General features: G+C 44.1%; 1 protein-coding gene across 1 annotated transcript in view; it reads right to left on the bottom strand.

Moving 5' to 3' along the window:
• LOC143299647 (uncharacterized) overlaps positions 1-17,500 on the bottom strand; it is a 21,187-nt gene that overhangs the window by 1,173 nt on the left and 2,514 nt on the right. Inside the window, exons 2-9 of the mRNA XM_076612956.1 lie at positions 15,962-16,304; positions 12,185-12,305; positions 11,156-11,373; positions 9,609-9,840; positions 6,770-6,959; positions 3,091-3,190; positions 2,538-2,623; positions 1-119 (exon numbers count right to left, since the gene is read on the bottom strand). The exon at positions 1-119 is cut by the window's left edge and continues 1,173 nt beyond it. Of these exons, the coding sequence (XP_076469071.1) occupies positions 1-119; positions 2,538-2,623; positions 3,091-3,190; positions 6,770-6,959; positions 9,609-9,840; positions 11,156-11,373; positions 12,185-12,305; positions 15,962-16,199 (1,304 nt within the window). The 5' untranslated portion in view covers positions 16,200-16,304. The remainder of the gene's footprint in view (positions 120-2,537; positions 2,624-3,090; positions 3,191-6,769; positions 6,960-9,608; positions 9,841-11,155; positions 11,374-12,184; positions 12,306-15,961; positions 16,305-17,500) is intronic.

The following is a 17,500-nucleotide window of genomic DNA, read 5'->3' as shown; positions in this document are numbered from 1 at the left end:
GTTTCATCACCAACATCATCATCATCGTCGTCGTCGTCGTACTGGGCGGCGGCGTCATCGTCTCCGTCCGCCACAAGAATCTGGTCCACGAAGCGGCGACAGTGACGGGCTACCACCAGCTGGGTACAGAGAATGGGGTGGGTCAGGGTACAGAGAATGGGGTGGGTCAGGGAATGGGGTGGGTCAGGGTACAGAGAATGGGGTGGGTCAGGGTACAGAGAATGGGGTGGGTCAGAGAATGGGATGGGTCAGAGAATGGGGTGGGTGAGGGTACAGAGAATGGGGTGGGTCAGGGTACAGAGAATGGGGTGGGTCAGGGTACAGAGAATGGGGTGGGTCAGGGTACAGAGAATGGGGTGGGTCAGGGAATGGGGTGGGTCAGAGAATGGGGTGGGTCAGGGTACAGAGAATGGGGTGGGTCAGGGTACAGAGAATGGGGTGGGTCAGGGAATGGGGTGGGTCAGAGAATGGGGTGGGTCAGGGTACAGAGAATGGGGTGGGTCAGAGAATGGGGTGGGTCAGAGAAAATGGGGTGGGTCAGGGAATTGGGTGGGTCAGGGTACAGAGAATGGGGTGGGTCAGGGTACAGAGAATGGGGTGGGTCAGGGTACAGAGAATGGGGTGGGTCAGAGAATGGGGTGGGTCAGAGAAAATGGGGTGGGTCAGAGAAAATGGGGTGGGTCAGAGAAAATGGGGTGGGTCAGAGAAAATGGGGTGGGTCAGGGAATTGGGTGGGTCAGGGTACAGAGAATGAGGTGGGTCAGGGTACAGAGAATGGGGTGGGTCAGGGTACAGAGAATGGGGTGGGTCAGGGTACAGAGAATGGGGTGGGTCAGGGTACAGAGAATGAGGTGGGTCAGGGAATGGGGTGGGTACAGAGAATGGGGTGGGTCAGGGTACAGAGAATGGGGTGGGTCAGGGTACAGAGAATGGGGTGGGTCAGGGTACAGAGAATGGGGTTGGTCAGGGTACAGAGAATGGGGTGGGTGAGGGTACAGAGAATGGGGTGGGTCAGGGTACAGAGAATGGGGTGGGTCAGGGTACAGAGAATGAGGTGGGTCAGAGAATGGGGTGGGTCAGGGTACAGAGAATGGGGTGGGTCAGGGTACAGAGAATGGGGTGGGTCAGAGAATGGGGTGGGTCAGAGAATGGGGTGGGTCAGGGTACAGAGAATGGGGTTGGTCAGGGAAACCTGGCTGTTTTCTCTTTTAATATTTGCAACAACAACAAAATAGTTTGATAACATTTTTCTTCCCATTTTGACGACACATACACAACTGACATTATATATATAATTTTAGTAACATTTGTTTTAGATTTCCCATTTTGACGACACACACACACACACAACTGACATATATGCAGTTTTGACAACTTTTTCTTTTTAATAATTTTTTTTAGATTTCCAATTTTTACCAAACATACATAACTGACATATATACAAGCTAAACATTCATTTAGATTTCTAATTTCGACCACACATACACAACTGACATTTATACAGTTTCCATAACTTATATATATATATATATATATATATATATATATATATATATATATATATATATATATATATATATATATATTATTCCTTGTGACCCCGGTACACTTGGTAATAAAGACATGTTCTATTTTATTCTGTTCTATTATATATATATATATATAGAGAGAGAGAGAGAGAGAGAGAGAGGGGGGGGGAGAGAGAGAGAGAGAGAGAGAGAGAGAGAGAGAGAGAGAGAGAGATTTACAATTATTATCACACATATATAACAGACATATATATAAATGTTTTGATATGTAAAAAAAAAAAAAACAACTTGATTTCCAGTCTTAATCTCACATACACAACTGACATATACATACAATTTAGATAACATTTTTCTAGACTTCCAATTTTGACTACACATACACAACTGATAGGATTCCAGTTTAAATACACATACACAACTGACATATACACAATTCTAATAACATTTTTTTAGATTTCCAATTTTGACCACACATACACAACTGACATGTATACAGTTTTAATAACTTGTTTTTTAGATTTCCAAATTTTAACACCCCTCCCCCCGCCCATCCCCCTCTACACACACACACACACACACACACACACACACACACACACACACAAGTGAAATATATACAGTTTTAATAGCCTTTTTTTTCTTCCAATTTTGACAACAAATACACAACTGACATGTATACAATTATTATAACATTTCTTTTAGATTTGCAATTGTAACCTCACACACATAACTGACATATATACAGTTTTGATATCTTTCTTTTTAGATTTCCATTTTTTTACCACACACATACGACTGACATATATACAATTTTGATAACTTGTTTTTTCTTTTTTAAGATTTCCAATTTTTACCACACATACACAGCTGACATAAAGAGGCTACATATATGAGAAAGGGAAAGGAGAACAAAAAGAAACTAAACATTGAACACACACACACACACACACACACACACACACACACACACACACACACACACACACACTGACGAGCCCAACAACTCACATCGTCCAAGTAGCCGATGTATCTGGATTCCTTGTCCAGAGGGTCAGCTCCAATGGTCAGTGGGCAAGCTGACTTCTGCACTTCGCCTGACCCAACAAACAGAAACGTGAGTGTTTTCACACACACACACACACACACACACACACAATCACGCATGCACCTAGGGGCGCGCACGCGCGCATGCGCGCACGCACGCACGCAATCACGCATGCACCTGCGCGCGCGCAGAGAGAGAGAGAGAGACGGCCTTGATGTTCTCGACTCCTTTTTTGTGCCAAAATATCTTTCCTCTGAAACAATGAGCTAAAATGTTCCGTAAATGAATGAATGAATAGACAGACAAATAAATAAATAAATAAATGAATGATAAATAAAGGATAAATAAATGAACAAATTACTAAACATACAAATAAATAAATAAATAAATAAAAACATATAGACAAATATATAAATGAATAAACAAACAAGCCAACAAACCGGAGAGAGACGTGTAAGTAAATAACTAAGCAAGCAAGCAGGTAAGCAAGTAACTCAGCAGGCTGGAACTCCTGACCGGAGAAGTCAGTGGAGATGATGCAGGGACGGTCGTCCACACGGAGCAGCAGCATGCCGTCCTCATAGATGAGAGACACGTGGTGCCAAGCGTAGGCCTCCTGGACAACACACAGAACGAAAAAGACAAAGAGGAAGAGCAGTTGAAGAGTGCTGCCTGGCGCCCCTTGACTGAAGAGAAGAGAAGGGAGAAGGGCTTGCATTGACCGTGTCATCACAACCTCGCCATTGGCTTCGTAATAAAAACAATAAAGGAATAAATCACTACACCAGTATGACCTTTTCAAATGCTAATAATGAATAAATAAATATAAGCAAACAAATATATATGATATGAAATCAAATTTGATTCTTAAAAAGATCCCTCTAATCTTTTTTTTTTTTTTTTTTTTTTTTTTAATTCCACGTTCGTTTGTCGTGCATCTCTATGTTTTTGGACAATGTGTAAATGACAACCACACCATGCTACACTCCAAAGTCAACAGTCCGTAGCACTATTCCATAGCTCAAGACTAAGACCGTGGCACCACACCACACCACACCACACCATGTATCACACTACACCACACCACACCATGTACCACAACGCACCACACCACACCACACCATGTACCACACCACACCACACCATGTACCACACCACACCACTCCACACCATGTACCACACCACACCACACCATGTATCACACTACACCACACCACACCATGTACCACAACGCACCACACCACACCACACCATGTACCACACCACACCACACCATGTACCACACTACACCACTCCACACCATGTACCACACCACACCACACCATGTACCACACCACTCCACACCATGTATCACACTACACCACACCATGTATCACACTACACCACACCACACCATGTACGACAACACACCACACCACACCACACCATGTACCACACCACTCCACACCATGTACCACACCACACCACACCATGTACCACACCACACCACTCCACACCATGTACCACACCACACCACACCATGTACCACACCACATCCACACCACACAACACCATGTACCACACCACACCACACCATGTACCACACCACACCACTCCACACCATGTACCACACCACACCACACCATGTACCACACCACACCACACCATGTACCACACCATACCACTTCACACCATGTACCACACCACACCACACCATGTACCACAACGCACCACACCACACCACACCATGTACCACACCACACCACACCATGTACCACACTACACCACTCCACACCATGTACCACACCACACCACACCATGTACCACACTACACCACTCCACACCATGTACCACACCACACCACACCATGTACCACACTACACCACTCCACACCATGTACCACAACACACCACACCATGTACCACAACACACCACACCATGTACCACAACACACCACACCACACCACACCATGTACCACAACACACCACACCATGTACCACAACACACCACACCACACCACACCATGTACCACAACACACCACACCACACCATGTACCACACTACAACACACCACACCACACCACACCATGTACCACAACAAACCACACCATGTACCACACCACAATACACCACACCACACCACACCACACCATGTACCACACCACAACACAACACACCACACCACACCACACCACAACACACCACACCATGTACCACACCACACCACACCACACCATGTACCACACCACAATACACCACACCATGTACCACACCACACCACACCACACCATGTACCACAATACAACACACCACACCACACCACACCACACCACACCATGTACCACACCACACCACACCACACCATGTACCACAACACAACACACCACACCACACCACACCATGTACCACACCACACCACACCACACCACACCATGTACCACACCACAATATACCACACCATGTAACACACCACACCACACCATGTACAACAAAACACCACACCACACCACACCACACCATGTACCACACCACACCACATCACACCATGTACCACAACACACCACACCACACCACACCACACCATGTACCACAACACACCACACCACACCACACCATGTACCACAACACAACACACCACACCATGTACCACAACACAACACAACACACCATGTACCACAACACACCACACCACACCACACCATGTACCACAACACACCACACCACACCATGTACCACAACACACCACACCACACCACACCATGTACCACAACACACCACACCACACCACACCATGTACCACAACACACCACACCACACAATGTACCACACTACAACACACCACACCACACCACACCATGTACCACAACACACCACACCACACCACACCACACCATGTACCACAACACACCACACCACACCACACCATGTACCACAACACAACACACCACACCATGTACCACAACACAACACAACACACCACACCATGTACCACAACACACCACACCACACCACACCATGTACCACAACACACCACACCACACCATGTACCACACTACAACACACCACAACACACCACACCATGTACCACAACACACCACACCACACCACACCATGTACCACAACACAACACACCACACCATGTACCACACTACAACACACCACACCACACCATGTACCACAACACACCACAACACACCACACCATGTACCACAACACACCACACCACACCACACCATGTACCACACTACAACACACCACACCACACCATGTACCACAACACACCACACCACACCACACCACACCACACCATGTACCACACCACACCACACCATGTACCACAACACACCACACCACACCATGTACCACAACACACCACACCACACCACACCACACCATGTACCACACCACACCACACCACACCACACCACACCATGTACCACACCACACCACACCACACCACACCATGTACCACACCACACCACACCACACCATGTACCACAACACACCACACCACACCACACCATGTACCACACCACACCACACCACACCACACCACACCATGTACCACAACACACCACACCATGTACCACACCACAACACACCACACCATGTACCACACCACAACACACCACACCACACCATGTACCACACCACACCACACCACACCACACCACACCACACCATGTACCACACCACACCACACCACACCATGAACCACACCACACCATGTACCACAACACAACACCACACCATGTACCACACCACAACACACCACACCACACCACACCATGTACCACACCACACCATGCACCACACCACACCACACCATGTACCACAACACACCACACCACACCACACCATGTACCACAACACAACACCACACCATGTACCACAACACACCACACCACACCACACCATGTACCACACCACACCACACCATGTACCACACCACAACACACCACACCACACCATGTACCACACCACACCATGCACCACACCACACCATGTACCACACCCTTTCGGGTGTAACTAACTAACGAACTAACTAACTACCCCCACAAAAACCGACCCCATCCCGGGTGCAGACGATGGCCTTTCGGGTGTAACTAACTAACCAACTAACTACCCCCACAAAAACCGACCCCATCCCGGGTGCAGACGATGGCCTTTCGGGTGTAACTAACTAACGAACTAACTACCCCCACAAAAACCGACCCCATCCCGGGTGCAGACGATGGCCTTTCGGGTGTTTGCCGTGTGCAGGGCCAGGAGGAAGGAGCGGTCGGCGGCCCGATAGCCGACGGCGATGGTCGGGGTGGTGAAGCCCAGCCCCGTGACGTTGCAGCCGTTGGACAGGAGGATCTGGTAGGTGTCCCGCGTCAGCGGCGAGTCCTCCGCCTTGAAACTGTGGTCACGGAGAATTTTTTTTTTTTTTTTAATGACCTGAGATGGAATGAAATGAAGTGAAATGAAATGAAAGGAAAATAGTATGAAATTAACCCCCGAAAACGGAGTATGGCTGCCTACATGGCGGGGTAAAAACGGCCATACACGTAAACACCCACTCGTGTACATACGAGTGAACGTGGGAGTTGCAGCCCACGAACGAAGAAGAAGAATGAAATGAATTGAAAAGAAAAGAAATGAAATAAGAAAAAAAAGATGAAATGAAATTATAAAACAAAATTTTAAAAAGAATCAAATGAAATGAAATAAAGTAAAATGAACACGCGCACACACACACACACACACACACACACACACACACACACACACACATGTATATATGCATAATTATATGCATATGCACACATACACACACACACACAGATGTATATATTCATATATGTATATGTACACACACACATAGGCACACACACACACACACACACACACACACACACACACACACACAGATGTATATATTCATATATGTATATATATGTACACACACACACACACACACACACACACACACACACACACACACACACACACACACACACACACACACGGATGAATAACCTTAAATGTCAGATCACAGAGAGGAGCGAGTACATACTTGGAAATTTTAATCCTCAGCTGTTTTGTCCAGTTCATGCATTCTTCACAGTGCTAACACAGTCCACCGAACGTCGTGTACAATGAAATAAATAAAACTGGAAAATCAGCCAGGGATGTTGTTGAGTCAAGAGTCAAGAGAGAAGAGTCCAGATTTTTATTCCAAAAAATGTCCCCATGCTGGCACATGAAAAAACAAGAGAGGCAAGGCCTTCAAGACGCACTTGTGATACACTAAAAAATATATATATATATAATTAAAAAAAATAAATAATCTAATCGTTAAAATGTGTTCTGTATTTGTTATTACGAGTATAAGCTTCGGGTTAAAAGAAAACGATAAAAGAGGAAAAAAAAGTCCTAACGGCAGATTCGAACTCCGCATGTTCGGGTGAGAAGAAACTGTCTTACCCATTACACTATCGTGGCTCCTTCACTAACGTTCAAAAATATAACATTTAAACATGCTTTTTTTAAAGGGCGATGAATTGATTGTGGTGTTCGCAGTGAGAACGCTGTTTAAATCATATTATTCTGGTGTATCTTGGGCATTCAAAAAAATCTTTAAGAGCAATAAAGGAGACGTGGCTATCGTCACAATCACACTGCAACATATAGCCGTTTTCTCTGGATCTAGATAGATGTACAAGTTTAGTTACACCCGGTTGACACGGTCGATTCAATTTCTCTTTTATGTTCATTCTAGTTTTATAGTTTTAAAATTGATATGAAAATTGAGTATTATGTTAAACTAATAACATGTAGAACCAAGTACAAGTACTTCTAAACGTCGTATGAAGTGAAAAGGACTTCATTTTGAGAAAAGTCGAGACTGGAAATTTTTACGGTTCATCAATTCAAGGGTATAACTCTCATGGTTTATTATTTTAAACTGTGAATTCCGACTGATTGTTTGGATATTTTTTATGGCAGTTTGGGGTATAATCCAGTAAGTGATGAGGCGTTCACAAATCTTTCTCTGAATAAATATTTTACGGTCTCCTTCTCCAACTTTCCATCACATGTTATCGTGTATTGTCGATTGAATATAGGATTGAACGGGCAGGTCAACAACTTGAAACAAAATGGCGTCGTTCGCGTTCGCGAAGAATATGAGCACGCGCTTTGAATATGTATAAATATGTGTACGCAATTGTTTTTGCCCATGACCTTCAGGGCTCAGCCAATAGATCTGTAAAGTCCACTCGTAGTATTGATTTTAGTATTTTCCGACAAAAGACCACTTGGGCGAATGAACATAGTGAAAGCCCTGTACACTGAGAGTAAAACACACAAGCTTTTTATGTATTGAGTATAATTTCAAAATGTAATGTTAAAGATGAGAAAGATCGGTTTAAAGCAAATTAAGTCCCCTAGCATTAATTAAGATTTATTTCCCTTTTTTACTATCTGCACCAAAGACATGCAAAATAAAAAAACTTCTATGCTTAGCAAAAGAAGTTCCTGTTTGAACAGAAAATGATAAAAATGACTGCTCTTGTTGTTGTGTCAGAATATCAGATCAAAGTGCAAAGTTTAGAGAATAAAAAAATAAATAAATAAATATAACAGTAAAATCAGTTTGCATATAATTTGGCTTCTTTTTTATATTTTTTTGTGCCCATCCCAGAGGTGCAATATTGTTTTAAACAAGATGACTGGAAAGAACTAAATTTTTCCTATTTTTATGCCAAATTTGGTGTCAACTGACAAAGTATTTGCAGAGAAAATGGCAATGTTAAAGTTTACCACGGACACACACACACACACACACAGAGAGAGAGAGAGAGAGAGAGAGAGAACCGAACACTGGGTTAAAACATAGACTCACTTTGTTTACACAAGTGAGTAAAAAATTGGTAAAGTTCAAACAAATAACACACAAGCGCTTTGTGCAATGGGGTAAGCGCTGATAATTGTCCAGTTATTGTTGTTATTATTATTATTGTTGTTGTTGTTTGTTATGTCGACCAGTGCAGGGGTTCTTTCTTACCGGAACTCCACGCGCAAGGATCCACTCATCTCATTTCCGGCAAAGTACCACACGGTCATGACGGCGCTCTGAAAGTAGGCCGCGGTGTTGGCCTCCCCGTCGTCAGGGTCGGCATCGTATTGACGTAGGGCCAGCACGGACCCCGAGGTCAGCTCCAGAAAGGAGCTCCTGGCCTCGTCCACCAGGCCCTTCTCGAACGTCACGTTCAGCATGGTCTCACAGGGCGTGCTGCCTGTGGGGAAACTAGTCACGTTCAGCATGGTCTCACAGGGCGTGCTGCCTGTGGGGAAACTAGTCACGTTCAGCATGGTCTCACAGGGCGTGCTGCCTGTGGGGAAACTAGTCACGTTCAGCATGGTCTTACAGGGCGTGCTGCCTGTGGGGAAACTAGTCACGTTCAGCATGGTCTCACAGGGCGTGCTGCCTGTGGGGAAACTAGTCACGTTCAGCATGGTCTCACAGGGCGTGCTGCCTGTGGGGAAACTAGTCACGTTCAGCATGGTCTCACAGGGCGTGCTGCCTGTGGGGAAACTAGCGCGTGTTGTGTTTTGTTGCTTGTTTTTCTTGTTGTTGTTGTTGTTGTGTGTTCGTTCTTTCATTTAACGTCCATCCACAATACAATATTGTGGTTTTAGACGAAACACCGTTATGTGTTCGTTCTTTCATTTAACGTCTATCCACAATAAATATTGTGGTTTTAGACGAAACTCCATCACGTTCCCTACCCTACCAATGCCTTAAATCATCACTGCTTTCCCTATTCCTGCTTCCTCAATTACCAAAAAAAAAGAAGAGAATGTAGACAAAATGAAATGGATTAACTATTCAACCAGTAAAATTACAACAAAGAGCCAATGGGACTCCTAATTAAACTCTCAAATATTTCAAACACAAGTTCATTGTCATTTAAAACGTTTCGAAAGGAAGCAGAAGGAACTGCAGATTTTGTAAATGGTGTGTGGGTGTGGGTGTGGGTGTGTGGGTGGGTGTGGGGGTTAGGCGTGTTTGTATTTTGTTTGTTTGCTTCTCTTTTTTCTTTTTTTTACATTCTTTCCTGCTTGTTGGCCAGTTATTTGTTTGTTTAACTATAAATACCCTTGCAAACTGTCACTATATTGTACGTGAAAATGTATTACCTTTGTCGCTAAAGGTGTCGTAAAATTTTATTCTGCTTTATTGGTGTTGTGGCATTCAATGTGAAATTGTAATGGAGACGATGTTGGAAAGAAAATATAACCTTCTGTGCGCAAGGAGGGGGGGGGGGGGGGGGGAGTGCAACACATACCATCACATCACAAGGTTGGCTTGAGCAATAAAACACAAGACACAAGAAACAACTTTAATTGTCCATAAAAGATGGAAGAGTGTCTTTCAGCTGTGCGTATAACAGAAAAAAACGTTTAACTACACATTAGAAAAAAATAAAAGTGCATCAGAATACCATCTGCAAAATCACAAACCTCACCATCGTACACGAAAACAGCGTGTTTGTTCCAAATGTTTAGACCTCATGGTGGCTAAACTTTTTTTTTTTTAATCAAACTCACGTTCAAAATCCAAGGAGCTTCCATCCCCTTCAGGGCCCCAGACGCAGCGGCACGAGGTCTGGTTCCAGATCAGACCGGCCACGGCCAGATTGCAGTCCCGAGTCACCCACGCGCCGTTGACCTTCTGCTGGTACTTGCCGCTCGCTCGCTCGTGCGGCCGGTAGTCCCTGCACTCCGCGGTGAACGGGAAGTCCGCGGGGTCTCCTTCGTAGTCACATCTGGACAAGGAACCAGGCAGGGGGCAGCAGACAGTATAGCGGGACCTCCGTTTCCTATCCATCGTTAAAAGAAATGCTGAAAAAGATAGCGCCCCCCTCCCAACCCCCTACCCACACCCCCAACTTTCCCGCCGCCCTCCTTCTCCATGTTCTCATGGTGGACTCCAGTCTGATTTCAGATCTGTGTGGGTGGCTGGAGGATGCGGGGGGAGGGGGGCGAGGGGGGGGCGGGGGAGGGGGAGGGGAGGTGGGGGATGAGGTGTGGAATACACCACTGGACTGGCGCGGACGTTGAAGCAGCAAAAAAAAAAAGAAGAAAAAAAATGCACACAACACAACATTAACACAATACCCCCACACACACACCCACACACACCCACACACACATCCACACACACACACACCCACACACACACACACACACACCACACACACACACACACCCCACACACACACACCCATACACACACCCACACACACACCCAGACACACTCACACACACACACACACACACACACACACCACACACACACACACACACACACACACACACCCCACACACACACACACACACACACACACACCCACACACACACAACAACAACAACAACAACAACAACCATCCATAGCAAAACACTCATAAGAGGTGGTTGTTGTTTTTCTCTTTTTTTTTCTTTCTTTTTTTTGGGGTGGTGGTGGTGGTATGGGGGGGAGGTGCGAGGGAGAGAGGGCGGACGAGAGGGGGCCCGGGGAGGGGGGGTGGAGGGTAGGGGGATTCAACACCTGTTGTGTGCACGTGGACTGAGCTGACCTGCAGAGAGTCTGGTTCCAGACGAGGCCGGTCTGACACACCTGGTCCCACCAGGCGTTGTTGTGCCGCACCTGGAACTTGTTGCTGTCGTTGCCGTGGGGCCGATGAGACAGGCTGCAATCTGCAAACATGCACGCATTTGAACGTGTGTGCTGGTGGGTGAGGGGGGAAATGACCATAGACACAGGTGAAACCTCCTCACCTCAGGCCATTAACTACAGAGCAGTCGTTGGGGGAAACCTGAGGACCGCAGACGAAAACCTCCCTTCTCCATCTGTCTCTGTCAGCAGCCGCCGGCAGCAACTCATGTGTATGGAGTCCGGTCCATTCTTTGATGTTCTCATGCCAGTTCTTCTGCTGTCTTCCTCTTCTTCTCCCGCCCTCGATGGTGCCTTGCATGACTGTTTTGGACAGACTGGTGTGTCGAGTGTTGTGCCCAAACCATATCAGCCTGCGTCTCATCACAGCTGAAAGGAGAGGTTCCTGAGATCCAGCAAGGTTCTTAATTCTGCTCCGTACATATTTATTGGTCCTGTGCTCGATCCAGGAAATTTGAAGGAGCTTCCTCAGGCATTTGTTCTCGAAAGCCTGGATCTTCCTTTCAGTTTCGGCCGTCAGTGTCCATGCCTCCCAACCATACAGTACAATGGAGACCACCAGGGCTTTGTAGAGTCTGAATTTTGTGGAGAATCGGATGTTACTTTTCCACACTCTGTTCAGTTTGGTCATGGCTGCGGTGGCTGTGCCAATACGAATTCTTATTTCTGCTTTGCTGCTTCCATCCTTTGTCAGTTGAAAACAGTAAGGTAAAAGACATGCATAAATGCCCAATAAACAGACAGGTAAAATGGTACGATGAGGAATGGTGAAACAATTAAAGGAAGACAGGTTAAGCATTGAGGTAGAGACATGTCAAACAGTCAGTTTAAAGACACATGTCAAACAGTCAGTTTAAAGACACATGTCAAACAGTCAGTAAATTGACAGTCAGTTTAAAGACACATGTCAAATAGTCAGTTCAAAGACACATGTCAAACAGTCCCATAAAGGACGCATGAAAAAAGGATAAACAGTCAAGGGAAGACATGTAACCATGAAGGTAAAGACAGGTGAAACAGTCAGGTTGAAAGCAGGTGAAACCAGTCAAGGGAAGACATGTAACCATGAAGGTAAAGACAGGTAAAACAGTCAGGTTGAAAGCAGGTGAAACCAGTCAAGGGAAGACATGTAACCAATAAGGTAAAGACTGGTAAAACAGTCAGATTGAAAGCAGGTGAAACCAGTCAAGGGAAGACATGTAACCAATAAGGTAAAGACTGGTAAAACAGTCAGGTTGAAAGCAGGTGAAACCAGTCAAGGGAAGACATGTAACCATGAAGGTAAAGACAGGTAAAACAGTCAGGTTGAAAGCAGGTGAAACCAGTCAAGGGAAGACATGTAACCATGAAGGTAAAGACAGGTAAAACAGTCAGGTTGAAAGCAGGTGAAACCAGTCAAGGGAAGACATGTAACCATGAAGGTAAAGACAGGTAAAACAGTCAGGTTGAAAGCAGGTGAAACCAGTCAAGGGAAGACATGTAACCATGAAGGTAAAGACAGGTAAAACAGTCAGGTTGAAAGCAGGTGAAACCAGTCAAGGGAAGACATGTAACCATGAAGGTAAAGACAGGTAAAACAGTCAGGTTGAAAGCAGGTGAAACCAGTCAAGGGAAGACATGTAACCATGAAGGTAAAGACTGGTAAAACAGTCAGGTTGAAAGCAGGTGAAACCAGACAAGGGAAGACATGTAACCATGAAGGTAAAGACAGGTAAAACAGTCAGGTTGAAAGCAGGTGAAACCAGTCAAGGGAAGACATGTAACCATGAAGGTAAAGACAGGTAAAACAGTCAGATTGAAAGCAGGTGAAACAGTGTAACTTAAGACGTGTGAAGCAGTACGGCAAAAACATGTGAAACAGTAAGGTAAAGGCAGGTAAAAGAGGACAGCAAAAGACAGGCAAAACAGGTAAATATAGGTAAAATAGGTAATGACAGGCAAAACAGGTAAATATAGGTAAATATAGGTAAAATAGGTAATGACAGGCAAAACAGGTAATTATAGGTAAAATAGGTAATGACAGGCAAAACAGGTAAATATAGGTAAAATAGGTAATGACAGGCAAAACAGGTAAATATAGGTAAAATAGGTCATGACAGGCAAAACAGGTAAATATAGGTAAAATAGGTAATGACAGGCAAAACAGGTAAATATAGGTAAAATAGGTCATGACAGGCAAAACAGGTAAATATAGGTAAAATAGGTCATGACAGGCAAAACAGGTAAATATAGGTAAAATAGGTAAAGACAGGCAAAACAGGTAAATATAGGTAAAATAGGTAATGACAGGCAAAACAGGTAAATATAGGTAAAATAGGTAAAGACAGGGGGCAAAACAGGTAAATATAGGTAAAATAGGTCATGACAGGCAAAACAGTAAGGTAAACATAGGTAAAATAGGTAATGACAGGCAAAACAGTAAGGTAAATAAAGGGAAAGCGCTGTAGTTAAAGAAAGGAAAAACAGTGTAGCTAAAGACAGGTAAAACAATAAGGTAAAAACAAGGAAAAACACTGAGGAAACGACAGGTAACATCGTAAAAACAGGTGAAATACTAAGGTAAAGAAAGGTAAAACAGTGTAGCTAAAGACAGCTAAAATACTAAGGTAAAGAAAGGTAAAACAGTGTAGCTAAAGACAGGTAAAACAATAAGGTAAAGACAAGGAAAAACAGTGAGGAAACGACAGGTAACATCGTAAAAACAGCTAAAATACTAAGGTAAAGAAAGGTAAAGCAGTAAGCTAAAGACAGGTAAAACAATAAGGTAAAGACAAGGAAAAACAGTGAGGAAACGACAGGTAACATCGTAAAAACAGCTAAAATACTAAGGTAAAGAAAGGTAAAGCAGTAAGCTAAAGACAGGTAAAACAATAAGGTAAAGACAAGGAAAAACAGTGAGGAAACGACAGGTAACATCGTAAAAACAGCTAAAATACTAAGGTAAAGAAAGGTAAAGCAGTAAGCTAAAGACAGGTAAAACAGTAAAGAAAGGTAAAACCGTAAGGTGAAGACGGGATAAAAGGGTGATGCAAAGACCAGGTAATGCAGTAAACATGGGTAAAGCAGCATGGTTAAGACAGGCAAAAACGGTAAGTTAAAACACAGGTAAAAGAGTAAAGACATGTAAAACAGTAAGGTAAAGACAGTTGAAACATGAAAGGTATAAAGATAGGTGAAACAGCAAAGACAGGTAAAACAGTAAGGTAAAGACAGTTGAAACATGAAAGGTATAAAGATAGGTGAAACAGCAAAGACAGGTAAAACAGTAAGGTAAAGACAGTTGAAACATGAAAGGTATAAAGATAGGTGAAACAGCAAAGACAGGTAAAACAGTAAGGTAAAGACAGTTGAAACATGAAAGGTATAAAGATAGGTGAAACAGCAAAGACAGGTAAAACAGTAAGGTAAAGACAGTTGAAACATGAAAGGTATAAAGATAGGTGAAACAGCAAAGACAGGTAAAACAGGAAAGCATATTCATGTAAAACAAGGTAAAGCCATTTCTAGACAATGATGAAACAATAAGATATATATATATATATAGAGAGAGAGAGAGAGAGAGAGAGAGGTGTGTGTGTGTGTGTGTGTGTGTGTGTGTGTGTTTATATGTATCCTTGCGCTGACATACCAACTACTACAATTGTCGAATACACAGGCATTATCAACACGATTCACTCACTGTATGGTTTTCTTGTAGGCTGAACGAAATATTCGCCCTCCTCAGTAGTGCTGGCAGTGGCAGTGTCGGGTGTGGGTACTTCTGTCGGGTAGCCCATGCTGGCCCGCATTCTGTCCTTGGCTTCTGCTGCAGGCATGGCGGATACTGGCAGTTTGACCAGAAGGGGCGACCATAGGAAGCAGAGGAGAAGGAAGCAGCCGGCACACGCTGACAGTGGTGACGTGAGTCGTGTCGTCATTTTGGTACCCAACTTTGGCTTGATGCTGCTGTCAGGGTTGTTTGGTTTTTTCCCCAAGAGCTGATTCTGGACGTCAGTTCTTTCTTCTTCGTCTTCTTCTTTTAACTGAAAAATAAAATACTGTAGAATAAGAGGCATTCTGCATGTGTACACGCGTGCATGTGTGTGTGTAAGAGTGAGAGAGAGGAGGGGGAGAAGACAGTGAGTGGGTGACAAAGAGAAAGTGAATGTGAATGCGAAGGTTGTATTTTATATAGGTCACGGGCATCGTTACAGTTGCGTTGGGGTGTTAAATAGGGCTGGGGTCGGAGTTGTGGTAACAATAGCATTCATAGCACACTGCAGTACACATGATAATGAGTCTTACCATAGCAGCTAATTGGATTGCAGAGAGAGAAAGAGGGAGAGAGAGAGAGAGAGAGAGAGAGAGAGAGAGAGAGAGAGATTGTTTGACAACGAAAAAATCTATTCATTCATCTATTTATACGTTTATTCATGTATCTATTTATATATTTATTTATTTATCTATCTATCTATCTACCTATCTATCTATCTAGTAAACCGATTGTCCTTTCCACTTGGTTGGACTGAAACAGGCTGATCACACAACTGAATGTATCATTTCACAAACTGAAAAAAAAAATCTATCTGATTATATCATTATATTCTTTTGGGGACAGTTTATTATTTTAAGACAGAGTTACTACATAACTAACTAAGCGTCAGAATGTCTGGACATGCGTTAGGCGTACTTTTCTTCTATGCATTATGAACAGTCCTGTACGATGTGAATATCAACTTTTCTTTGAAGAGATTTACATCTACAATACGATATCGCTGAACGAGAAAAAAGCCTCTATACTGGACGTGATAGAGGTAATGCAGTGATCAAGCGAAGACGATGGTGATGATGATGAGGATGATGAGGATGATACTGATGATGATGAGGAGGAGGAGGAGGAGGAGGATGATACTGATGATGTTATAGTGCCTGTCTTCGGTCAGAGACCTACAAGCTCTAAGTGCATTACAAACATGGAGTCATTTGCATAACAGGCTGCATTACAAACATGGAGTCATTTGCATAACAGGCTGCCTTACAAACATGGAGTCATTTGCATAACAGGCTGCATTACAAACATGGAGTCATTTGCATAACAGGCTGCCTTACAAACATGGAGTCATTTGCATAACAGGCTGCCTTACAAACATGGAGTCATTTGCATAACAGGCTGCCTTACAAACATGGAGTCATTTGCATAACAGGCTGCATTACCAACATGGAGTCACTTGCATAACAG

This window comes from Babylonia areolata, chromosome 25 (genome assembly GCF_041734735.1).
Source record: "Babylonia areolata isolate BAREFJ2019XMU chromosome 25, ASM4173473v1, whole genome shotgun sequence".
Taxonomy (NCBI): Eukaryota; Metazoa; Mollusca; class Gastropoda; order Neogastropoda; family Buccinidae; genus Babylonia; species Babylonia areolata.
The sequence above is the reverse complement of the archived record's forward strand: the minus strand, read 5'-3'. Positions and strand labels throughout refer to the sequence as shown.